Source organism: Megalobrama amblycephala, linkage group LG9 (assembly GCF_018812025.1).
Source record: "Megalobrama amblycephala isolate DHTTF-2021 linkage group LG9, ASM1881202v1, whole genome shotgun sequence".
NCBI classification, from domain to species: domain Eukaryota; kingdom Metazoa; phylum Chordata; class Actinopteri; order Cypriniformes; family Xenocyprididae; genus Megalobrama; species Megalobrama amblycephala.
Genome location: NC_063052.1, coordinates 30,159,467 through 30,185,574, shown reverse-complemented (window position 1 = coordinate 30,185,574; position 26,108 = coordinate 30,159,467). Strand labels below are relative to the sequence as shown.

General features: G+C 40.1%; 2 protein-coding genes across 5 annotated transcripts; both read left to right on the top strand.

Moving 5' to 3' along the window:
• Nucleotides 1-15: 15 nt before the first annotated feature.
• On the top strand, nt 16-11,715 carry LOC125276248 (cadherin-related tumor suppressor). The gene is made up of 4 exons (XM_048203754.1): nt 16-2,805; nt 3,682-5,674; nt 6,171-8,591; nt 11,550-11,715. Exons 1-4 carry the CDS (start codon nt 383-385, stop codon nt 11,565-11,567), a joined length of 6,855 nt encoding a protein of 2,284 aa, XP_048059711.1. The 5' UTR covers nt 16-382; the 3' UTR covers nt 11,568-11,715.
• Nucleotides 11,716-12,112: 397 nt separating this feature from the next.
• Nucleotides 12,113-24,239, top strand: LOC125275620 (protocadherin alpha-C2-like). Of its 4 annotated transcripts, none has more exons than XM_048202723.1 (3): nt 12,113-14,673; nt 18,859-18,894; nt 21,067-24,239. In XM_048202723.1, exons 1-2 carry the CDS (start codon nt 12,280-12,282, stop codon nt 18,868-18,870), a joined length of 2,406 nt encoding a protein of 801 aa, XP_048058680.1. In that variant the 5' UTR covers nt 12,113-12,279; the 3' UTR covers nt 18,871-18,894; nt 21,067-24,239. The 4 variants fall into 4 exon arrangements, with proteins under 4 accessions (XP_048058680.1, XP_048058679.1, XP_048058682.1 ...); XM_048202725.1 differs by lacking the exon at nt 12,113-14,673 and adding an exon at nt 14,684-17,500; XM_048202722.1 differs by lacking the exon at nt 18,859-18,894.
• The last annotated feature ends 1,869 nt before the right edge of the window (nt 24,240-26,108 follow it).

Here is a 26,108-nt window from a genome sequence, read left to right as displayed (position 1 = left end):
CCAATGAATATTGTACATTGACAATGTTGTGACTTGATATACAATCTATAGTCGTTTAACATCTCATGAAAACGGTTTTATTTTATATATTGCGTTTTTCAGAGTATTAAGTGGTTGTATTTTAACACTAAAATCCCTGTTCATATGTGCCACGCAAACCAATGCGCACAGCGTCGCTGTTCTCCATCAAAACGACTCCTCTGCGTTTATCTTTCATTACAGCCAATGCTGGTGACGTATCTGCTTTGTTGGCAGAAAGCTTTATGCTCTCTTCTTTCATGAACACCGAGAAACGGCTTGCTCTCCTTCCTGATCATCAAAATGTTACATTTGTAACCACATGCTATTTGTTTTACATTTTACTGGAATATAACTCGAAAAAATGGAATCTCGAAAGAAAAGCAAGGCACTGAAAAGGTACGTGTTCATCATCTTTGTAATCTCTCTGCTGAATGCAGCATCTTCTGTTACTCATTATTCTATACCTGAAGAATTGGATGAGGGATCTATAGTGGCTAATTTGGCAACGGATCTGGGATTAGATGTTGGAACATTGAGCAGACGTAAGATTCGTCTGGACACTCTCGCAAATAAAAAATATCTGGATATAAACAAAGAAACGGGAGAGCTGTTCATTGTGGAGAGAATCGACCGCGAGTACATCTGCAACACTAAAGCAGCAGCGACGTGTGTTCTTAAACTGGATGCCACGATCGAAAACCCTGTGCGAATGTTTAATATTGAGTTAGAAATTGTTGATATTAACGACAATGCTCCACATTTTAGAAGGGACACAATGCATTTAGACATTTCAGAGTCAACGCATGTGGGAGAACGGTTCTCTTTGAACAATGCGGTGGATCCTGATATCGGCGTTAATTCAATTAAAACATACTATCTCAGTGAAAGCGATCATTTTTCGATCGAGATTCAGACCGGACGGGATGGATCGAAATTCACTGATTTGATTCTTAAAAAAGCTTTAGACAGAGAAGAACAAGCGTCACATAATCTGATCCTCACTGCTGTGGATGGAGGAGTCCCCGCGCGCTCTGGCACGGCTAGCATTATTGTGCGCGTTCTGGACACGAATGACAACGCCCCTCAATTCGATAAAGACAGTTATACTATAAATCTAACAGAAAACTCTCCTATTGGAAGCCTTGTAGTGAAATTAAACGCCACAGATAAAGACGAGGGCTCAAATTCAGATTTACTTTACTCTTATAGTTTGTACACATCAGAGAAAACGCAGCAGACATTCAGTCTGAATCCTAACAATGGTGAAATCAGAGTGAAAGAAATGATTAATTATGAGGATTTCAGGATCTATGATATGGAAATTATAGCAACAGATAAAGGAACTAATAGTCTTTCTGGAAAGTGTAAAGTAAAGATATTAATCACAGATATGAATGACAATCATCCTGAAATTTCCATAAAATCTTTCTCAAGTCCAGTTAAAGAAGATGTAGCTGTAAATACAGTAATTGCAGTTGTTAGTGTGAGTGATAAAGACTCAGGAGAAAATGGACAGATAGATATTCATATTTCTGATGATTTACCTTTTGCGCTCAAAGAATCATCTGATAATTATTATGAATTATTAGTTTCAGAACCGTTAGACCGTGAAAGGGTTCCAGAATATGACATCACTATTACCGTGACTGACAGGGGCAACCCGCCGTTATCTGATAATGAAACTATAACTTTAGAGCTTCTGGACGTTAATGACAATGTTCCTCAGTTCCCACAGACATTCTACACGATACCTGTTATGGAGAATAACGCGCCTGGAGCTTCACTGAGCTCTTTAACTGCTATAGATCCAGATCTCCACGAAAATCAGTATCTAGTTTATTTCATAATAGAGAAGGAAATAGCGAACACCTCCATGTCCATGCTGTTCTCCATTAACCCAGAGAACGGCAATCTTTACGCGCTAAAGACGTTTGACTATGAGATAGAGAAGGAGTTTCTTTTCCACATCGAGGCCAGAGACTCTGGTGTTCCTCCGCTCAGCAGTAACGTGACCGTTCACATTATTATCATGGATCAGAACGACAACACACCGCTTATAGTGTCTCCGTGGCGCGCGCACGGCTCCGAGGTGAAGGAAAAGATCCCGAGATCCACCGATAAAGGAACTCTGGTAGCCAAAGTCATCGCCATAGACTCTGATTCAGTGCACAACTCTCGAATCACGTACCAGTTCCTCCAGAACACGGACGCCACATTATTCAGCTTGGATCAATACAACGGAGAGATCCGGACCATGAGAATGTTCAGTTACAGAGACTCGCGAGACCAGCGGCTGGTGGTGATCGCCAAGGACAACGGAGAGCCCGCGCTCTCTGCTACAGTCACCATCAAACTGTCCACGGTGGAGACCGCCCTTAAAACCTACACTGAGGTGCCTCTGGAATATGACATCTTCTCCGATTTGAACCTGTATCTGGTGATCGGACTGGGCTCTGTGTCATTTCTTTTACTCATCACTATACTGGTCACCATCGTGCTGAAGTGTCAGAAAGCGAAGCCCAGCAAAGCGGCTCCTCCGTGCAGGAACAGTGTGATCAGCGAGAGGAACTCGACCATCGCGGATTCCACTCTGGTCTCCAACGATGCCTACTGGTACAGTTTATTTCTAGCAGAGACGAGGAAAGGGAAGCTGGTGGTCAGACAGCCTGTGCCGAAGGGAGCGAGATACATCGTGTCCAGTATACCGAGGAGCACAGGACTGACCGAGACCAGCGACTCTGCTGCATCTACTCTACAGGTAAGATCACTTTTTTTTAAGCTTATGTTTTGAATAATTTTTGCACATGCATTATTTCTCATGAAGCACACATTCTGAGGTAAGAATATTTAAATTATTTAACTTTTTTTTTAAACTATGTAAAAAAAAAAAAGATTATAAAAAATATAGATAAATTAATAGGTTGTCAGTGTGCTTTAACATAACTTGTGCACAATTTTTGAGGCACATCACTGTGTGTGCGCAAAGTGGCGCTGTAGTCTCACAAATTGTATCTCACAGTATAGGCTATCATTGCGAGCGTAATTTCAACGTCACAATCACAGTTGGACGTTTTGCGATGAACCCTTGTTTTGTGCGTCTCTGGTTTTAGACAAAATATTGCGGTGTACATCGAGGAAACATTTCGTATTTCATCCCTTCTTTAACAGTTTTCTCTGCATCTCATTTTTGGAGTCAGATCCAATGCTTTGTTGCTGTATGAACTGCTTTGTCCTTGCATCATAATCACTTGATCAGACAATGGATTCTGATTTGAACGCCTGGTCATGGAGGAGGTATGTCTCGCTGTTTTTTCTTTTATCAGCGGGTTTTCAGCTGGCTCTGGCTGTTACTCATTATTCTGTTCCAGAGGAGATGGAAGTAGGATCTGTCGTGGCAAATTTAGCCACTGATTTGGGGCTTGACGTGCAGACTTTGATTAAACGAAACGTCCGATTAGATGTGATTGCTAGTAAGAAATACCTCGCCATAAACAAAAACAGAGGTGAGCTGTACATACTAGAGAAGATTGATCGTGAATATCTGTGTACTGCCAAAACTACTTGTTTTTTAAAAATGGAAGTTATTGTCGAGAACCCTGAGCGAATATTTTACATAGAGCTAGAAATCACTGACATAAATGATAATAATCCTCATTTTAGACGAGACACAATCAATTTAGATATCACTGAATCTACGCCAGCAGGTGAGAGATTTTCTGTCAGTAATGCGGTGGATTCTGATGTCGGTTCCAACTCGGTTAAAACGTATTATCTAAGCAAAAACGAGCACTTTGATATTGAAATTCAGTCAGGGAGGGACGGTTCCAAATTTGCAGACTTAATTTTAAAAAAGGCTCTAGATCGTGAAACCCAAGCTGTTCATAATCTGATACTGACCGCAGTGGATGGAGGAGTCCCTCCGCGTTCAGGCACTGCCAGTATCATCGTTCGTGTGCTGGATGCAAATGACAACGCCCCTAAATTTGATCAAGAGAGCTACACCATCAATTTAACTGAAAACTCACCCATAGGCAGCCTGGTCGTTAAATTAAATGCAACAGATCTAGATGAGGGTTCTAATGCCGACCTTGTATATTCATTTAGTCTGTATACATCAGAGAAGACACAGAAAGCCTTCGGTTTAAATCCTGAGAGTGGTGAAATTAGAGTGAAAGAGATTGTTAATTATGAAGACTTTCGAATTTATGATATGGAGGTTATAGCATCAGATAAAGGAACACATCCATTATCCGGCCAATGTAAATTATCCATTATAATTACCGACATGAATGACAATCACCCAGAAATTTCGATTAAGTCATTTCAGAGTCAAGTTAAAGAAGATGTAGCTGTAAATACAGTAATTGCAGTTGTTAGTGTGAGTGATAAAGACTCAGGAGAAAATGGACAGGTAGATATTCATATTTCTGATGATTTACCTTTTGCGCTCAAAGAATCGTCTGAAAATTATTATGAATTATTAGTTTCAGAACCGTTAGACCGTGAAAGGGTTCCAGAATATGACATCACTATTACCGTGACTGACAGGGGCAACCCGCCGTTATCTGATAATGAAACTATAACTTTAGAGCTTCTGGACGTTAATGACAATGTTCCTCAGTTCCCACAGACATTCTACACGATACCTGTTATGGAGAATAACGCGCCTGGAGCTTCACTGAGCTCTCTAACTGCTATAGATCCAGATCTCCACGAAAATCAGTATCTAGTTTATTTCATAATAGAGAAGGAAATAGCGAACACCTCCATGTCCATGCTGTTCTCCATTAACCCAGAGAACGGCAATCTTTACGCGCTAAAGACGTTTGACTATGAGATAGAGAAGGAGTTTCTTTTCCACATCGAGGCCAGAGACTCTGGTGTTCCTCCGCTCAGCAGTAACGTGACCGTTCACATTATTATCATGGATCAGAACGACAACACACCGCTTATAGTGTCTCCGTGGCGCGCGCACGGCTCGGAGGTGAAGGAAAAGATCCCGAGATCCACCGATAAAGGAACTCTGATAGCCAAAGTCATCGCCATAGACTCTGATTCAGTGCACAACTCTCGAATCACGTACCAGTTCCTCCAGAACACGGACGCCACATTATTCAGCTTGGATCAATACAACGGAGAGATCCGGACCATGAGAATGTTCAGTTACAGAGACTCGCGAGACCAGCGGCTGGTGGTGATCGCCAAGGACAACGGAGAGCCCGCGCTCTCTGCTACAGTCACCATCAAACTGTCCACGGTGGAGACCGCCCTTAAAACCTACACTGAGGTGCCTCTGGAATATGACATCTTCTCCGATTTGAACCTGTATCTGGTGATCGGACTGGGCTCTGTGTCATTTCTTTTACTCATCACTATACTGGTCACCATCGTGCTGAAGTGTCAGAAAGCGAAGCCCAGCAAAGCGGCTCCTCCGTGCAGGAACAGTGTGATCAGCGAGAGGAACTCGACCATCGCGGATTCCACTCTGGTCTCCAACGATGCCTACTGGTACAGTTTATTTCTAGCAGAGACGAGGAAAGGGAAGCTGGTGGTCAGACAGCCTGTGCCAAAGGGAGCGAGATACATCGTGTCCAGTATACCGAGGAGCACAGGACTGACCGAGACCAGCGACTCCGCTGCATCTACTCTACAGGTAGGCCCATATATACATTTCTTCTTTATTAAGTTGCCATTTTTCTTGTTGTTACTGACATGGCAAGAAGATAAACAGATTTTCATTTTCAGCGCATTTTTTTATTTAAATATTTGGAGCTATGTTTTTTTTTTTATACAATGGACTCTGAATGTTTTGCGTTTACAGGCAAACCAGACAGTAGTTTCAGAGTAATTTGATGTGCATTTTATGTTTAAAGTGCTGCTCAATCACATAACATACATTTTAAAGTGGACATTAATGTGTACTCCCCTACCTTGAGCGCAGAGAGTCGCTGTTCACCTTTAAAACATATCTGGTAACAGTCGTCGCCATGACAGTTTATTGTGCAGAGAACACTGCAGCCAATGTTCAGTATACAGTCTGTCGTTTCATTTAAGGCTGAACATATAATTCATTATTTAGATTAATTTGACAGCGCTAAGTCTGTTTTAAAGACAGGGTAAGTTTTGAACAGATATTTGGCATCTAAGAGAATACTGCATCGAGATCACAAACTATGGATTCTATTGTGAGAGCCCCGAGACGGATTTTAAGGTACGTTTGGGTGTTTCTTCTTTTCTTCGCATCCTTTAAGACCGCGTCTACAGTAACTCACTATTCTATCCCCGAGGAAATGGAGGAAGGATCAGTAGTTGCCAATCTGGCAGCTGATCTCGGGCTGGATGTTAAAACGTTAAATAGACGGAAGATGCGTTTGGACACGATTGCATCCAAAAAATATCTTGACATTAACAAAGACACCGGAGAGCTGTATGTCGTGCAGAAGATAGACAGAGAACATCTCTGCAATTCCAAATCAATCTGCTTTCTGAAGCTAGATGCTACGATAGAAAATCCAATTCGAATGTTTAACATCGAAATAGAAATAACTGATATCAATGATAACGCGCCACATTTTAGGAGAGACACAATGCACTTGGATATATCAGAGTCTACTTCAGCTGGGGAGAGGTTTTCTTTGAACAATGCGTTCGATCCAGATATCGGAAGCAATTCCGTAAATTCGTATTACTTAAGTGACAGCGCTCATTTCAACATCGAAATACAGACAGGAAGGGATGGATCGAAATTTGCTGATTTAATTTTGAAGAAAGCTTTGGACCGTGAGGAGCAAACAGTTCATAATCTGATCCTCACTGCTGTGGATGGAGGAGTCCCCGCGCGCTCTGGCACGGCTAGCATTATTGTGCGCGTTCTGGACACGAATGACAACGCCCCTCAATTCGATAAAGACAGTTATACTATAAATCTAACAGAAAACTCTCCTATTGGAAGCCTTGTAGTGAAATTAAACGCCACAGATAAAGACGAGGGCTCAAATTCAGATTTACTTTACTCTTATAGTTTGTACACATCAGAGAAAACGCAGCAGACATTCAGTCTGAATCCTAACAATGGTGAAATCAGAGTGAAAGAAATGATTAATTATGAGGATTTCAGGATCTATGATATGGAAATTATAGCAACAGATAAAGGAACTAATAGTCTTTCTGGAAAGTGCAAAGTAAAGGTATTAATCACAGATATGAATGACAATCATCCTGAAATTTCAATAAAATCTTTCTCAAGTCCAGTTAAAGAAGATGTAGCTGTAAATACAGTAATTGCAGTTGTTAGTGTGAGTGATAAAGACTCAGGAGAAAATGGACAGGTAGATATTCATATTTCTGATGATTTACCTTTTGCGCTCAAAGAATCATCTGATAATTATTATGAATTATTAGTTTCAGAACCATTAGACCGTGAAAGGGTTCCAGAATATGACATCACTATTACCGTGACTGACAGGGGCAACCCGCCGTTTTCTGATAATGAAACTATAACTTTAGAGCTTCTGGACGTTAATGACAATGTTCCTCAGTTCCCACAGACATTCTACACGATACCTGTTATGGAGAATAACGCGCCTGGAGCTTCACTGAACTCTCTAACTGCTATAGATCCAGATCTCCACGAAAATCAGTATCTAGTTTATTTCATAATAGAGAAGGAAATAGCGAACACCTCCATGTCCATGCTGTTCTCCATTAACCCAGAGAACGGCAATCTTTACGCGCTAAAGACGTTTGACTATGAGATAGAGAAGGAGTTTCTTTTCCACATCGAGGCCAGAGACTCTGGTGTTCCTCCGCTCAGCAGTAACGTGACCGTTCACATTATTATCATGGATCAGAACGACAACACACCGCTTATAGTGTCTCCGTGGCGCGCGCACGGCTCGGAGGTGAAGGAAAAGATCCCGAGATCCACCGATAAAGGAACTCTGATAGCCAAAGTCATCGCCATAGACTCTGATTCAGTGCACAACTCTCGAATCACGTACCAGTTCCTCCAGAACACGGACGCCACATTATTCAGCTTGGATCAATACAACGGAGAGATCCGGACCATGAGAATGTTCAGTTACAGAGACTCGCGAGACCAGCGGCTGGTGGTGATCGCCAAGGACAACGGAGAGCCCGCGCTCTCTGCTACAGTCACCATCAAACTGTCCACGGTGGAGACCGCCCTTAAAACCTACACTGAGGTGCCTCTGGAATATGACATCTTCTCCGATTTGAACCTGTATCTGGTGATCGGACTGGGCTCTGTGTCATTTCTTTTACTCATCACTATACTGGTCACCATCGTGCTGAAGTGTCAGAAAGCGAAGCCCAGCAAAGCGGCTCCTCCGTGCAGGAACAGTGTGATCAGCGAGAGGAACTCGACCATCGCGGATTCCACTCTGGTCTCCAACGATGCCTACTGGTACAGTTTATTTCTAGCAGAGACGAGGAAAGGGAAGCTGGTGGTCAGACAGCCTGTGCCAAAGGGAGCGAGATACATCGTGTCCAGTATACCGAGGAGCACAGGACTGACCGAGACCAGCGACTCTGCTGCATCTACTCTACAGGTGAGAAAATCCACATCAATAATCAAAGAGGGATTTACATGACGTTTCACACACAATTTACTTTAAGATTTTTAGAGAAGAGGTGGTGCATGCGAACTTGTAGACCATAATCCTTGTTTCTCAGGTTGTGGAAATGTGAGAGGATTTTCCTCTTTTCATGTTTTAATTATTTTAATTTCTTCTCATGTATCCATATTTTACATTGGCTGTTTTTGTCCTTTGCATTCTTTATTTTGAGACTTAATATTACACATTTTCTTGGGCATCTAATAACACAGCAAAAAGCATCATAAAACATAAATAACGCGTAAAATCGAAGAATACTTACTGAATGCAAGACTGTTCACTTCTTATTGTGTATGTTCAGTCCAAACTCACTGAGCGTCGCTGTTCTCTAAGAAAACGCTTTTGGTCATATTAATCACAGTCGCCATGACAGATTTCTATAGGTGGAAAGCGCACAAAGGAGCGCGCCATGTGACAAGAGCTTCGTCGTGTGTCCCATTCGTTTCCCGATCATTTCATTATCGCGAGGAATACAAATATCTCAAATGTTGCAGAATGGAGGGATGGGTAAAGCCACAGTTTTGGAGGTATGTGATGGTCCTTCTGTTTTTCTCCATTATTTTGGACACCGCGTCCTCTGTTACGCATTATTCTATCCCAGAAGAAATGGAGGAAGGCACTGTTGTGGCTAATTTAGCTTCAGATTTGGGACTGGATGTGAAAACACTGAGCAGACGAAAAATGCGGCTTGATATTATATCAAACAAAAAATATCTCGATGTCAATAAAGAGACAGGAGACCTCTATATATTAGAAAAGATGGATAGAGAATATCTTTGCAGTGTTAAAACAGCAACAACATGTTTTATCAAAATGGAAGTTATACTCGAGAATCCTGTGCGCATATTTAACATTGAAATTGAAATTGTGGATATAAATGATAACGCTCCCCAGTTCCGGAGAGATACGATTCACCTGGATATATCAGAATCTACAGCAGCCGGAGAGAGATTCTCGCTCAGTAATGCAGTGGATCCTGATATTGGCTCGAATTCGATAAAAACGTATTATTTGAGTGAGAGTGAACATTTTGATATTGAAATACAAACAGGGAGGGACGGATCAAAATTTGCTGATTTGATTCTGAAAAAGCCTTTAGACAGAGAAGAACAAGCTTCACATAATCTGATCCTCACTGCTGTGGATGGAGGAGTCCCCGCGCGCTCTGGCACGGCTAGCATTATTGTGCGCGTTCTGGACACGAATGACAACGCCCCTCAATTCGATAAAGACAGTTATACTATAAATCTAACAGAAAACTCTCCTATTGGAAGCCTTGTAGTGAAATTAAACGCCACAGATAAAGACGAGGGCTCAAATTCAGATTTACTTTACTCTTATAGTTTGTACACATCAGAGAAAACGCAGCAGACATTCAGTCTGAATCCCAACAATGGTGAAATTAGAGTGAAAGAAATGATTAATTATGAGGATTTCAGGATCTATGATATGGAAATTATAGCAACAGATAAAGGAACTAATAGTCTTTCTGGAAAGTGCAAAGTAAAGATATTAATCACAGATATGAATGACAATCATCCTGAAATTTCCATCAAATCTTTCTCAAGTCCAGTTAAAGAAGATGTAGCTGTAAATACAGTAATTGCAGTTGTTAGTGTGAGTGATAAAGACTCAGGAGAAAATGGACAGGTAGATATTCATATTTCTGATGATTTACCTTTTGCGCTCAAAGAATCATCTGATAATTATTATGAATTATTAGTTTCAGAACCGTTAGACCGTGAAAGGGTTCCAGAATATGACATCACTATTACCGTGACTGACAGGGGCAACCCGCCGTTATCTGATAATGAAACTATAACTTTAGAGCTTCTGGACGTTAATGACAATGTTCCTCAGTTCCCACAGACATTCTACACGATACCTGTTATGGAGAATAACGCGCCTGGAGCTTCACTGAGCTCTCTAACTGCTATAGATCCAGATCTCCACGAAAATCAGTATCTAGTTTATTTCATAATAGAGAAGGAAATAGCGAACACCTCCATGTCCATGCTGTTCTCCATTAACCCAGAGAACGGCAATCTTTACGCGCTAAAGACGTTTGACTATGAGATAGAGAAGGAGTTTCTTTTCCACATCGAGGCCAGAGACTCTGGTGTTCCTCCGCTCAGCAGTAAAGTGACCGTTCACATTATTATCATGGATCAGAACGACAACACACCGCTTATAGTGTCTCCGTGGCGCGCGCACGGCTCGGAGGTGAAGGAAAAGATCCCGAGATCCACCGATAAAGGAACTCTGATAGCCAAAGTCATCGCCATAGACTCTGATTCAGTGCACAACTCTCGAATCACGTACCAGTTCCTCCAGAACACGGACGCCACATTATTCAGCTTGGATCAATACAACGGAGAGATCCGGACCATGAGAATGTTCAGTTACAGAGACTCGCGAGACCAGCGGCTGGTGGTGATCGCCAAGGACAACGGAGAGCCCGCGCTCTCTGCTACAGTCACCATCAAACTGTCCACGGTGGAGACCGCCCTTAAAACCTACACTGAGGTGCCTCTGGAATATGACATCTTCTCCGATTTGAACCTGTATCTGGTGATCGGACTGGGCTCTGTGTCATTTCTTTTACTCATCACTATACTGGTCACCATCGTGCTGAAATGTCAGAAAGCGAAGCCCAGCAAAGCGGCTCCTCCGTGCAGGAACAGTGTGATCAGCGAGAGGAACTCGACCATCGCGGATTCCACTCTGGTCTCCAACGATGCCTACTGGTACAGTTTATTTCTAGCAGAGACGAGGAAAGGAAAGCTGGTGGTCAGACAGCCTGTGCCAAAGGGAGCGAGATACATCGTGTCCAGTATACCGAGGACCACAGGACTGACCGAGACCAGCGACTCTGCTGCATCTACTCTACAGGTAAGCAATGGCACATAGTGAATTGAAAAGGTCAATTAAAAAATATAGAGTTTTCCCCAGTGAAGTAAGTTCAACTTTACGCATGCGCATTTGCTTCTATTTGCTTGTACTTGCCAATAAATGTATACTCGGCAGGTAGATAAGAAATATTTATCATCACTTTTGCGCAGTGTGATGCAGTTATGTATTGTTCATCAATAATATAGCTGCATCAAACCTCTGAAAGTTTCGCGCATTCAATTAGAAAATTGTTACTTGCGTTAAATGTACTGTATTTTTGTTGCCACACTCTTTTAAAGGTACCCTGACTTACATTTTCCATTTTCTTTTGTTTTCATACAGTATATGAAAAGCTTTATTATACAGATATTCTACTTTTTTATTATTTTACTTGAACCTTTTTAAAATTTATATCCTTAATCAACGTAACATGATTTTAATACGCGTTAATGATTTTACTCTTTTTGTTGCACTCCTCACTCCTGTGCGCATAGAGTCGCTGTCCACCAAGAAAATGCATTTCTAGTCATACTGCCTTCATCACCATTGCTGGTTCCGTCTTACAGGACAACATTGCAGTCTTTCTTTCGGGCAGGACTATTCGCCCTCTGATATATTATTCCAGTTGTGTTTTATTTGTTTTTGTCTGCATTATTTTCTCTAAACATACCCAGGATTTGGAACACTTTGGAACTACTTCCTGTGTGCATTTTCACGATAATTAAAAACAATGGAACCGAAAGCACGGCTTTGGTTAAGGTACGTCTCGATCTTCGTATTCCTTACGGCTGTTTTTCAGACAGCATCTGCTGTTACGCACTACACAATTCCCGAGGAAATGGACGAGGGGTCTGTGGTTGCAAATCTTGCGTCTGATTTGGGATTGGATTTGAAAAGTCTTAGTCAACGTAAGATGCGGTTGGATGTTGTCGCTAGTAAAAAATATCTTGACGTTAACAAAGACACTGGGGAGCTGTATATTTTAGAAAGGATTGACAGAGAGAATCTGTGCCCATCGAAATCAGTCATGACATGCGTATTTAAAGTGGATGCCACATTAGAGAATCCTATTCGAATGTTTAATATTGAACTTGAAATAATGGACATAAATGATAATGCACCACGTTTCCGACGAGATACGATGCATCTAGACATATCAGAGGCAACAGCAATAGGGGAGAGGTTTTCCCTCACTAATGCAGTAGACCCTGATACAGGTTCAAATTCTGTAAAGACATACTATCTCAGCGAAAGCGACCATTTTAGTATTGAGATTCAGACTGGACGAGACGGATCTAAGTTTGCTGATTTGATTCTAAAAAAGTCATTAGACAGAGAAGAACAAGCTTCACATAATCTGATCCTCACTGCTGTGGATGGAGGAGTCCCCGCGCGCTCTGGCACGGCTAGCATTATTGTGCGCGTTCTGGACACGAATGACAACGCCCCTCAATTTGATAAAGACAGTTATACAATAAATCTAACAGAAAACTCTCCTATTGGAAGCCTTGTAGTGAAATTAAACGCCACAGATAAAGATGAAGGAACAAATTCGGATATATTTTACTCTTTTAGTCTATATACTTCAGAGAAAACGCAACAGACATTCAGTCTGAATCCCAACAATGGTGAAATCAGAGTGAAAGAAATGATTAATTATGAGGATTTCAGGATCTATGATATGGAAATTATAGCAACAGATAAAGGAACTAATAGTCTTTCTGGAAAGTGTAAAGTAAAGATATTAATCACAGATATGAATGACAATCATCCTGAAATTTCCATCAAATCTTTCTCAAGTCCAGTTAAAGAAGATGTAGCTGTAAATACAGTAATCGCAGTTGTTAGTGTGAGTGATAAAGACTCAGGAGAAAATGGACAGGTAGATATTCATATTTCTGATGATTTACCTTTTGCGCTCAAAGAATCATCTGATAATTATTATGAATTATTAGTTTCAGAACCATTAGACCGTGAAAGGGTTCCAGAATATGACATCACTATTACCGTGACTGACAGGGGCAACCCGCCGTTATCTGATAATGAAACTATAACTTTAGAGCTTCTGGACGTTAATGACAATGTTCCTCAGTTCCCACAGACATTCTACACGATACCTGTTATGGAGAATAACGCGCCTGGAGCTTCACTGAGCTCTCTAACTGCTATAGACCCAGATCTCCACGAAAATCAGTATCTAGTTTATTTCATAATAGAGAAGGAAATAGCGAACACCTCCATGTCCATGCTGTTCTCCATTAACCCAGAGAACGGCAATCTTTACGCGCTAAAGACGTTTGACTATGAGATAGAGAAGGAGTTTCTTTTCCACATCGAGGCCAGAGACTCTGGTGTTCCTCCGCTCAGCAGTAACGTGACCGTTCACATTATTATCATGGATCAGAACGACAACACACCGCTTATAGTGTCTCCGTGGCGCGCGCACGGCTCGGAGGTGAAGGAAAAGATCCCGAGATCCACCGATAAAGGAACTCTGATAGCCAAAGTCATCGCCATAGACTCTGATTCAGTGCACAACTCTCGAATCACGTACCAGTTCCTCCAGAACACGGACGCCACATTATTCAGCTTGGATCAATACAACGGAGAGATCCGGACCATGAGAATGTTCAGTTACAGAGACTCGCGAGACCAGCGGCTGGTGGTGATCGCCAAGGACAACGGAGAGCCCGCGCTCTCTGCTACAGTCACCATCAAACTGTCCACGGTGGAGACCGCCCTTAAAACCTACACTGAGGTGCCTCTGGAATATGACATCTTCTCCGATTTGAACCTGTATCTGGTGATCGGACTGGGCTCTGTGTCATTTCTTTTACTCATCACTATACTGGTCACCATCGTGCTGAAGTGTCAGAAAGCGAAGCCCAGCAAAGCGGCTCCTCCGTGCAGGAACAGTGTGATCAGCGAGAGGAACTCGACCATCGCGGATTCCACTCTGGTCTCCAACGATGCCTACTGGTACAGTTTATTTCTAGCAGAGACGAGGAAAGGAAAGCTGGTGGTCAGACAGCCTGTGCCAAAGGGAGCGAGATACATCGTGTCCAGTATACCGAGGAGCACAGGACTGACCGAGACCAGTGACTCTGCTGCATCTACTCTACAGGTAACTTGAGCTGCATTAAAAATACATTTGAATTTTAAGTTCAATATTTCTTTCAAATGACGTATGACTTTCATTCACATTTTTAGTTCATACATTTCTGCTCTTGATCATGAAAATTAGTTTAGTTATGTGTAATCTTGAATTTTTTATTTTGGTCGTAATTCTTCAAAACATACTCAACGTGTCGCTGTGCCCCAACAAAACGGACGATTTTTCATTAATTTATTTATTTTGTAGACGCCATGACAGTTCTTGCTCACCGGCGACGCGGCGAGTCTATAAAAAGCGTGCGGGGATGCAAGTGCTTCTGACTTTCTCCATCGAATAACACTGTGATACTTCCGTAGAACGCATGTGAAAAATAAGTCAATATAGGAATACACCGAATGTCTTCCATTTGCGATCTTCATTGTTAAGGACTGCTGTGTGTTTTGGGCTCGCAAAGACAACACGCTTCACTGACAGAATGGAGTACGCAATATTTATTCTGCTTTCAGCACTCGTTTACGCGGCGTCTTCTGTCACCCATTATTCTGTTCCGGAGGAGATGGAGGTAGGCTCTGTGGTTGCTAATTTGGCTGCAGATTTAGGAATCGATGTACAAACATTGGGAAGACGAAAAATCAGGCTAGATATCCTTGCAAATAAGAAATATCTGGACGTGAACAAAGACACCGGAGACCTGTTTATTTTGGAGCGCATTGACAGAGAGTATCTTTGCATATCAAAAACAGTATGTTACTTAAAAATGGAAGTCATACTGGAAAACCCAGTTCGTATATTTAACATTGAATTGGAAATAATGGATATTAACGACAATGCGCCTTACTTTCGTAGGGATACGATTAATTTGGACATCTCTGAATCTACAGCTGCTGGTGAGAGGTTTTCTCTTAGTAATGCGGTTGACCCTGATATTGGTTCAAATTCCATTAAAAGTTATCATTTGAGTGAGAGTGCAAATTTTGATATCGAAATACAGACAGGGAGGGATGGTTCAAAATTTGCTGATTTAATACTGAAAAAAGCCTTAGATCGCGAGGAGCAGGCCATACATAATCTGATCCTCACTGCTGTGGATGGAGGAGTCCCCGCGCGCTCTGGCACGGCTAGCATTATTGTGCGCGTTCTGGACACGAATGACAACGCCCCTCAATTCGATAAAGACAGTTATACTATAAATCTAACAGAAAACTCGCCTATTGGAAGCCTTGTAGTGAAATTAAACGCCACAGATAAAGACGAGGGCTCAAATTCAGATTTACTTTACTCTTATAGTTTGTACACATCAGAGAAAACGCAGCAGACATTCAGTCTGAATCCTAACAATGGTGAAATCAGAGTGAAAGAAATGATTAATTATGAGGATTTCAGGATCTATGATATGGAAATTATAGCAACAGATAAAGGAACTAATAGTCTTTCTGGAAAGTGCAAAGTAAAGATATTAATCACAGATATGAATGACAATCATCCTGAAATTTCAATCAAATCTTTCTCAAGTCCAGTTAAAGAAGATGTAGCTGTAAATACAGTAATTGCAGTTGTTAGTGTGAGTGATAAAGACTCAGGAGAAAATGGACAGGTAGATATTCATATTTCTGATGATTTACCTTTTGCGCTCAAAGAATCATCTGATAATTATTATGAATTATTAGTTTCAGAACCGTTAGACCGTGAAAGGGTTCCAGAATATGACATCACTATTACCGTGACTGACAGGGGCAACCCACCGTTATCTGATAATGAAACTATAACTTTAGAGCTTCTGGACGTTAATGACAATGTTCCTCAGTTCCCACAGACATTCTACACGATACCTGTTATGGAGAATAACGCGCCTGGAGCTTCACTGAGCTCTCTAACTGCTATAGATCCAGATCTCCACGAAAATCAGTATCTAGTTTATTTCATAATAGAGAAGGAAATAGCGAACACCTCCATGTCCATGCTGTTCTCCATTAACCCAGAGAACGGCAATCTTTACGCGCTAAAGACGTTTGACTATGAGATAGAGAAGGAGTTTCTTTTCCACATCGAGGCCAGAGACTCTGGTGTTCCTCCGCTCAGCAGTAACGTGACCGTTCACATTATTATCATGGATCAGAACGACAACACACCGCTTATAGTGTCTCCGTGGCGCGCGCACGGCTCGGAGGTGAAGGAAAAGATCCCGAGATCCACCGATAAAGGAACTCTGATAGCCAAAGTCATCGCCATAGACTCTGATTCAGTGCACAACTCTCGAATCACGTACCAGTTCCTCCAGAACACGGACGCCACATTATTCAGCTTGGATCAATACAACGGAGAGATCCGGACCATGAGAATGTTCAGTTACAGAGACTCGCGAGACCAGCGGCTGGTGGTGATCGCCAAGGACAACGGAGAGCCCGCGCTCTCTGCTACAGTCACCATCAAACTGTCCACGGTGGAGACCGCCCTTAAAACCTACACTGAGGTGCCTCTGGAATATGACATCTTCTCCGATTTGAACCTGTATCTGGTGATCGGACTGGGCTCTGTGTCATTTCTTTTACTCATCACTATACTGGTCACCATCGTGCTGAAGTGTCAGAAAGCGAAGCCCAGCAAAGCGGCTCCTCCGTGCAGGAACAGTGTGATCAGCGAGAGGAACTCGACCATCGCGGATTCCACTCTGGTCTCCAACGATGCCTACTGGTACAGTTTATTTCTAGCAGAGACGAGGAAAGGGAAGCTGGTGGTCAGACAGCCTGTGCCAAAGGGAGCGAGATACATCGTGTCCAGTATACCGAGGAGCACAGGACTGACCGAGACCAGCGACTCTGCTGCATCTACTCTACAGGTAGGCCCATGTAATGTTAACACGTACACTAGTCCTTCAAAGAAGCCAGACAACAGAGAATACAATTTGACCTTTCAACCGTTGGCCAAACACTTTTTCACGCCCCCACTTTTTTCAGCTTCTGCCTTTCATGTGCACATTCACAACTCTTCCAGCTTCCCATCTTGTATGGGGTCAGTGAGGCTATGCTTGAGTTCATAAATTTGCTTTTCTTTGCACCACTTTCGAAACGAGATGCTTCAATCATTCTCTTTACACTACAGTTTGCGTATGTTTGTAATGTTTTTTTCTTTGTGTCTTTGGTACATTTATGATACTGTTCTTTTCATGTTAAGTCAGTTACACTTCTTTTTTTTTAGTAATCAAAGTTAATTTTCACTTTTAAAGTTAAAAATGTATGCTTATATCTGTTCAGACTAAATGAAAGTGATATGTGATGTGCATTTATGCTGTGTGCTCTGATTCTTAATTCCACAGTCCCATAATTTTTCTTTTACCTGTTGTACATATAGTCTCAGCTTCCCTCTGGCTGAGCCAGCTGTCAAAGTCAAAGAGATTTTGAGTGTGTGTGTGTGAGTGTGTGTAAAATGTAGATTTGTGCAAGCATGTTGCGTGACATGTTGCTTCTCTCTCAGAGCAGGTTGACCTACTTTCCTGACCTGCTGCTGCTGTTTCACCTGCAGTTCTGATGTTCACAAACCTATGCTTTGATAAATGTGTGCTTAAATCTCTTTATATTCCAATGCCATGTTGGACTCCACACAGATTTATGAGCTTATTTAGACAAAAAAATCAAATTACAGTGGCCCCAAGAAGTATTTGGATAGTTAAGTATGCATAAAGCTTTGCTTATTTGCATGATTGAGTTGTTCTGCAGCATTTCATTAACTTGTTGTCACTTGTTAGAGAGTCACCTGAAGGACAGGTAAGTGATTGAAAAGCAGAATGAGAAAGTCTTTAACTTTAACTTTTCTATTCTTTTTTTATAAACAATGCATCTTGTCTTATTCCTCTGCTTCTTAGTGAATTGCATAATGTAGATTGTTTTCTCGATTTGTCATGCTCTTTCATTATTCACATTGTGTCACAGGTTACCTGGAGTCCCTGAGAATTCAAACAATGACTGAGGAGAGGACAATATAACTTTTTATCTGTCTTTTCCTGATTTGATATGTTAATGTACTGTAGAGCTTTTGAAACAATCTTAGACTACAGGACTGATGTAGATTCATTTTTACAGAGTTTTTTTTTTTTGTTGTTGTTGACAGACTACTCTGTACAGTGAAATTCATCAAAAATGTTTGTGCCATAAGCTATATATTGAAATGTGTGTCTCTGTTTTTGTTTCCGTTTTAAAGTACTCAAAATGAACGAGGTCCCTTCTCCCGCTGGAGGTATGCAGCCCTGACTTCACCATTTCTCGATTTCTGGAGCACCTGATCCCAGGGCCCATTGATCTTTACTGAAATATGTGTTTCTCTCTGTTTCTCTTTGTGGTTGGTGTTTTTTGTCAGTAGAGTTTGCCTTGTCCTGTTGTAGGAGGAGCCAATGAACCGATTTATACAACTGAATTCAAATCAGTTTTTTTTCCTGAGGCCTGTTCACAATCACAGTTTAGATGCAGATAAATGCTTCAACAGGTCAACATCAACACTCAGTTTGACACCTCACTTGGTCTTCTGAGCCTTTTAGATGTACAGGCTGCTAGGTTTAAACTTTGCAGTCTTTATGAACACAATGTGCAGATTTAATTGTTAGACTGGTGTTTTCTTCACTACAAATGATGTTATGCAGCCTCACAAACCCCACATTTATTGACCAGCAGAAGCGCTCATAATAACAGTGACTCTCTGTGGTTTGATTGACAGTGGCTGGGGGTGCAAAAGTTGCTCATATAAACATGCCGTGCCGATATGCATTACTGAATCGGTTAAAGAAAGTTCACCCAGAAGTTAAAACTGATCATTTACTCACCCCAAGTCAAATTATTTACTTTCTTTTGTGGAAGAATGTTTATGCTGCTCTTTCCTCTACAATGAAAGTGACAGGGAATGGAGGCTGTCAAGTCAAGTCGCCTTTATTTATATAGCTCTTTATACAATACAGATTGATTCAAAGCAGCTTCACTCTAATATACAGGAAAATAACAATCAATTATGTAAAATTAATTAAATATGAGAAATATCCCGCTGTAATGAGGTTCTAAAAAGACAATAGTGCCATTATTTAGCACAATTCGCTTAAAGTTTGTTTTTTCCATCTGAGTGTCAATGTAGTCAAATCGATACTTAATGTTAGATATCTTTTAACCCCCCTCCAAATGCTGCAAAGCTGTATTTTCAGCATCATTACTCCAGTCTTCAGTGTCACATGATCCTTCAGAAATCATTCTGATATGCTGATTTGCTGCTCAAGAAACATTTATTATTATTACCAATGTTGAAAACAGTTTTTTTTCAGGATTCTTAGATGAATAGAATCTTCAAAAGAACAGCATTTATAATAGAAATAGAATCTTTTGGAACATTCTAAATGTCTTTACTGTCACTTTTGATAAATTTTTTCAGACTTGATGAATAAAAGTATTAATTTCTTAAAAAAAAAAAAAAAAATCTTACTAACCCCAAACATTTTTTTAAAGAAATTAATACTTTTATTCATCAAGTCTACATCAAAAATTGATCAAAAGTGACAGTAAAGACATTTAGAATGTTCCAAAAGATTCTATTTCCAATAAATGCTGTTCTTTTGAAGTTTCTATTCATCTAAGAATCCTGAAAAATCATACACAACTGTTTTCAACATTGATAATAATAATTAATGTTTCTTGAGCAGCAAATCAGCATATTAGAAAGATTTCTAAAGGATCATGTGACACTGAAGACTGGAGTAACGATGCTGAAAATTCAGCTTTTATCACAGGAATAAATTACATTTTTAAATATATTCAAATAGAAAATAGTTATTTTAAATTGTAATAATATTTCACAATATTACTGGGTTTTTTTTAATCCCAAGTGTACAGTATATATAGGATTTTGTGTTCCAAAAAAAAAAAAAAAAAACATTCCTTTAAACAACGGTTAGCAAGAGTGTTTTTAGCAAATATGGCTCTAGTGCATGATGTGGATTTTAACAATATATGTACTGATTGTTCATCTATACTAAACATCATTATGAGCTCCTCAGCCTGTGTGTTGGATGGTTTGTCTACTTGTGTGTTTGAATGGTTGGTGAATTGACTGGTGGATTCCAAGTTCACATACTGGTTCTTTTGAATTTCTCTTCACAAATGAATCAGAGTGATGGGAAACGTATTACAACAACCACCCACTTTTCAGCTCGCTGCCCTTCCATCATCCCAACCACCCTCACTTGATATCTGAGCATGGTTCTCATTGATCAACCCACCCCCCGTCACCTGTCAATCAAACCAAGGTTCCACCTTCTGTTTTGCCTGAAGCCTTTTATTTGAGTGACAGGCCTTGGTTGCATGAGACGTGTCACAATATGAATAACATCTGAAGTCCAGCCTCTCATGTCCAGTTTTTCTTTCTCCTTTACAGGCATCCACCACCACCAGCAGCAGTTCCACCTGAGGACCATCCCCGGCGTTATTGCTGGAGAACAACATTCCATCAACCTGCATGTTTGTCCACCTGCATCAATTACATCCACCTGCACCATTCTTCAGAGATGAAACGAACCCTGAATGATGCCTTCATCTTCACGTCAATGTTCGGAGAGTTTTGCCCTCGCTTTTCCCAACAAGCCCATGGACGATCTGACCAGAGGAATTACTCTTACACCTGACCGGACTTGGACTGAGTCTGTGAGCGTACACACACACACACACACACACACATACACACACACACACATATGCATACCTTTGTCAAAGAAACTTTTCTGCAAAACCAGTGTGCTTGTGTTTGCATGGTTAAAGCTCCATGTTAGACCTTCATTATGTATATAGCGACTATAGTGACAATGGAGAGAGAAATTATTACCAGAATATTCTCACATGACCTGACAGGACACTGAATTGCAGAAAATCCCATATTTAATCTGTAGATTTGTCTTTTTTTCTAGTAGAAATATCTAAACATCCTTGAAATAAGATTAAGTTGCCTAATAAGCAAATCTTTTAAAGTGTAAACCTCACTAAATTTACAAAACACAAGGGAAAAAAGACTGAAAATGACATTACAAAATATTTATATTGGACATACATGCTCTGAAGTGCAGTTAATCTCATGCATTTTGCTTCTCATGTAAATATATCTGGTTTCATGCATGTTTAGATATTTTTACTGAAAAAAAAAAAAGATTTATGGGATGTTATTTTTGCAATGTGAGAGATATTGTACAAGCACAAAGAGGATTCAAATGATGCAGACCTGTGGAGAGATGGTGCTAGACTGAGTTTGGACATTGAAAGCTTCTCTTTCCCTACAACAGATGTATAAAGCATTTCTTATGTGTTTTCTTGGATCTCATAAAGACTTCTATCAGAATTATACAAGTGTATTCAGAATAGGTCACAGCAAAATTGATTTGTTGTGCCTTATAGTCTTTACTCTTCTCTGTAATGTTGTATTATGCCATTGTTGCTGTTTGTGTCAGTATTTTGAGTTTCAGTTTTCAAGTTGAATCTAAGCACTGATCTGACACAGAAAGTGTAGAGAACGGAGTACCATTGTTATTATGATCTCTCCTGAATCTGATATGATTTTCTATGAGTGTAGTGAAGGCTGTAAAATAACCATGACTGTTTCCTCTGTGGTGAAGGATCTAAGGATCTGTTTCAGTATGTGTGAAGCTTTAAGAGAGCAGCCATACATTTGTGTTGTTTTATTTTCTTCTTTTTGTTTTATTATCATGTATAACCATTAACCAAATTTATCATTTGATTATTTATGCCATTTATCATTTAATCTTTTGTCAATTTTATTATATTTTTATATCATTATTTTCCTTGCTCTTGCAATGCTTGCTACTATTTTTAATCCTTTTGATTGTGGCATTTCACGAATAAGAGATAAGAGGGAATATTGCAATTTCAAGGTTTTATGGGATGATGTTGTGAAGCAGTTTGGTATATAAAAAAAAAAAAAAACCTGTTTTATTTGTGCTGGTCAGACAAAGATTATTCAATAAACCCTCCTCATTTCTGCTAATTCATGGCTCAACCCCTCAGACTTGGGTACCAGACAAAACAATTTTGTGAATCAGACAAGACTGACAAAAGAGACTGGATCCAGTATTCCTGGCATGGGGATCCGATGTAACCTTGGTGTTTGGTGACATTCATAAATGCACAAACGCAGACACAGCACAGTGATGTCATAGTGCAGAGGCATTTGAAGGTCACAGTCGTTTCCTTAATGATGAGACTCATTATAGCCATTCTCTGATGCCCAAGATCTCACTGAGATGTTAATTAGTGGGTCACTCCTTTTTGTCATGTATAAAAACACCACACTATTTAAGAGATGGAGACATACAGTAAAGAGTTCAATCAGCCTTCACTAAATCTTTAAAATAAGGCTAAATATAAAGAGCACTCAAGGTGGTGGATGACGTAACTTGCTTTAAAACAAGAAAAGATGACAATTGTTATTGTTTACTTTGCACATTCATAGGCTATATAATTTTTATGATCTAATATTATGGAATGTTTTTAATGCTCATGAAAATGCTTTGAAAAAAGACAATTTAGCGTAAAACATTGTAAAATTTGTACATTTTTATTTTCAATGTGAAGGTTATGTATTAATATTTATGTATTAATATAAACTTTCATTTTGCTGCTTTTTTTGTTTTTGATGTTTTCTATTTGCTGTCTATATTGCAGAATATCTGGACATCAGTATTTTATTTCAGTGAACAATATGGTGTTGTTTTTCTGATATTTTGCTGCCTTTCTGAAATGTCATTTATATGGGATATGGCAGCTTCCCCAGGCAGGTCAAGAGGTCAGCATGTCATGGGGTGAATTTAGTGACCAACTTGTCAAAGCAATGCACATTACAAAATACATTCTCCTTATATTTTCTGTTCTAGAGGAACAAATGCTGGGTGTTTAAACAGGAAGTAATCATTTCAAGGCTCTTAGCTAGCTGTCTCAGAAAATGTGGCTAATTCTCAGACATGAACATAGCATTATCTGAGATGATCAGAGAGATGCATTTTTGTGATGAAATATAAAGGTGTTTTTCTGTGATTTAATGTCTGTCAGTGTGAGCAGCTATAAGTAGGTCACCCATCTCTCACTGCCCAGAAAAGAGGCTAGAATTAATTTACCCAAAAGCCTCATTTTGTGATATAAATATGGGCTGTCTATATAAAGCGATCATCTCTTATGCCTTCTAGTCCCATACAATTCTTCTTCATTCTCCCTCCTTTATCCAGTTTATTAAACATGCATTTTCTACCAGCATTTGTGCTCTAAAGCAGACAAACGGCCTTCCTAAAGCTGAATGCATCCATGATCTGCCTTGGAGAATCTCACCAGACCCTCTTTGCTCATAAGTATCTGCTGATATATTTGTACTGCATATTTACAATAGATAAAACATTGAAAATAGTATGTGATTTCTGTCATTCTCCATGTAATTCAGAACTACATAAAACATGATGGGACTTTGTAATACGTTTTAGCTTTTAAATGACTTATCCTGTAGCTGAATTCAGATGCACTGGAGTATAAAAATAAAAACACATTGTTTGTACAGTATACCATTATGATTATCTTTTAAATGGGGAAGAGAAAGACAGACCATGTCTTAACTTCTGATCACCAATGATAGAATCAAAGTGACTTTTGTGAATTGTTAATCTTTGTTTGCATGATTTTCAGTTGTTTTGGGGTTGTGCTTTTGTTTGATTGGGTGACAGGTTAAAGATGAGGTCATCTATGATGTAATGCATGAAGATAATCAGACAGACTGCCTCTGTTCATATCAGCTTTTTCATTTAGATGTAAAACACAATAAAAACACACTTGGATTACCATCATTATCACCCACTCTGATAGATAAACATGTTTCCTTTTTTTTCCTGTTAATTTTGACAGAAATAGTATAGCATTAAATACTGTCCTTTCTGGCTTACTGCCTGGTTCTGGTTCTGTGATGTGGGTCAGAACAAAGTAGGGAATAAATGTAACTGCTTTTTGCTTCTCTTTTCCTCCTGACCCAGATTTCTCTGTGTCTGCCTTACAGCACAGAGTGAGACTGCAGCACCATTAAAAGCTGCTGCAGCAGACACACACACACACACACACACACACACACACACACACACACACACACACACACACACACACACACACACATGCATTTGCCAATCACACTCTCCTCAGCATTTTACACAAAGATCCCTTTTGCCTGGTCAGCTATCAAAACCATGCTTTCCTGAAACACTGCCGAACAAAGGCCTCACTCAGAGAAATCAGGCTGACTGCTGGTTTCTAGGCAACGGGAGCCCGTCTCTTAGCGACGGAAAAAAGAGAGAATGGAACGTCTGTTAAAAGAAGAGAGAATCATTTTATGAGGAATGTATCATGAAATGTAAAATATGTTAAAACAATCAATAAAAAACTAGTGTTGTCACTGAAATTTCTTTTGTGAGCGGTGGATTTATTTGGTCTTTCCAAACCCCTCCCTGCATTCACGCTTTCCTCTGGAGACCGCAATATTCAGCACCACAGACAGCGACTCGCCTATCCAAAGGTCCGTTGCCATGGTAACGGGCGGGGAGGGGGTGCATGATGCTGCATCCTGTAATCTGATGCACAGACCAGAGGCTCAACACGCCAAAACCGGGGAGCTCGTATATCTGTGCAGTCTATGTGAAATAAACATCATTATACACTGTATAACACAGATATTCTAATAATCTATGATATGAAATACTGGTGCACATATGTGTGATTGATATGTATATTTGATTTCCATACACAGTGTCACCTTGAGATGTGAATCACTTCGCTCTGCCCTCTGGTGTCTGATATATATGGTTTGGATTTTACAGACCAGTGCAGATCTGCTGCTCACACAAGATCAACTGTGGTGGGAGGGGGAACAGAACAAAAGGGGCGGGTGGGGCCGAGTTTGTCACGTGATCTGTGTAACTGAACCACAAGATGTCACTGCTCACCATGCAGTCAGACACTGGAACACATATAAACATGGTCTCCATATAAATACTGGCTCGTTTATTCTCTTAAAAATCAGAACACGTGCTTTAAATGCTGATTCCAATAAAGGAAAAATAACAAAAAGTTTAAACATTTTCCCCTAAATTAATTAGATATTTATTTCTAGATTTTTAGTGTAGTACATTTGATATTGTGATGCCACAATTTTATAATTGTTAGCAATAACAACAACAACAACAACAACAACAACAACAACAACAACAATAATAATAATAATAATAATAATAATAATAATAATAATAATAATATGAACCTGGACCTACTAGTATAGCTGTTCATGTTTGGTTCTCATTAACATCACCACACTCAATCAATCAATCAATCAATCAATCAATCAATCAATCAATCAATCAATCAATCAATCAATCAATAAATAAATAAATA

Bases quoted from the DNA above. Each gene is read 5' to 3' on its own strand.
- LOC125276248 (XM_048203754.1), top strand. From the start codon at position 383: ATGGAATCTCGAAAGAAAAGCAAGGCACTGAAAAGGTACGTGTTCATC. The intron at 2,806-3,681 runs GTTTTGAATAAT...TCCTCATTTTAG, and splicing joins TCACTTTTTTTTAAGCTTAT to ACGAGACACAATCAATTTAG. The intron at 5,675-6,170 runs GTAGGCCCATAT...GGCATCTAAGAG, and splicing joins CCGCTGCATCTACTCTACAG to AATACTGCATCGAGATCACA.
- LOC125275620 (XM_048202722.1), top strand. From the start codon at position 12,280: ATGGAACCGAAAGCACGGCTTTGGTTAAGGTACGTCTCGATCTTCGTA. The intron at 14,674-21,066 runs GTAACTTGAGCT...TCTCCTTTACAG, and splicing joins CTGCTGCATCTACTCTACAG to GCATCCACCACCACCAGCAG.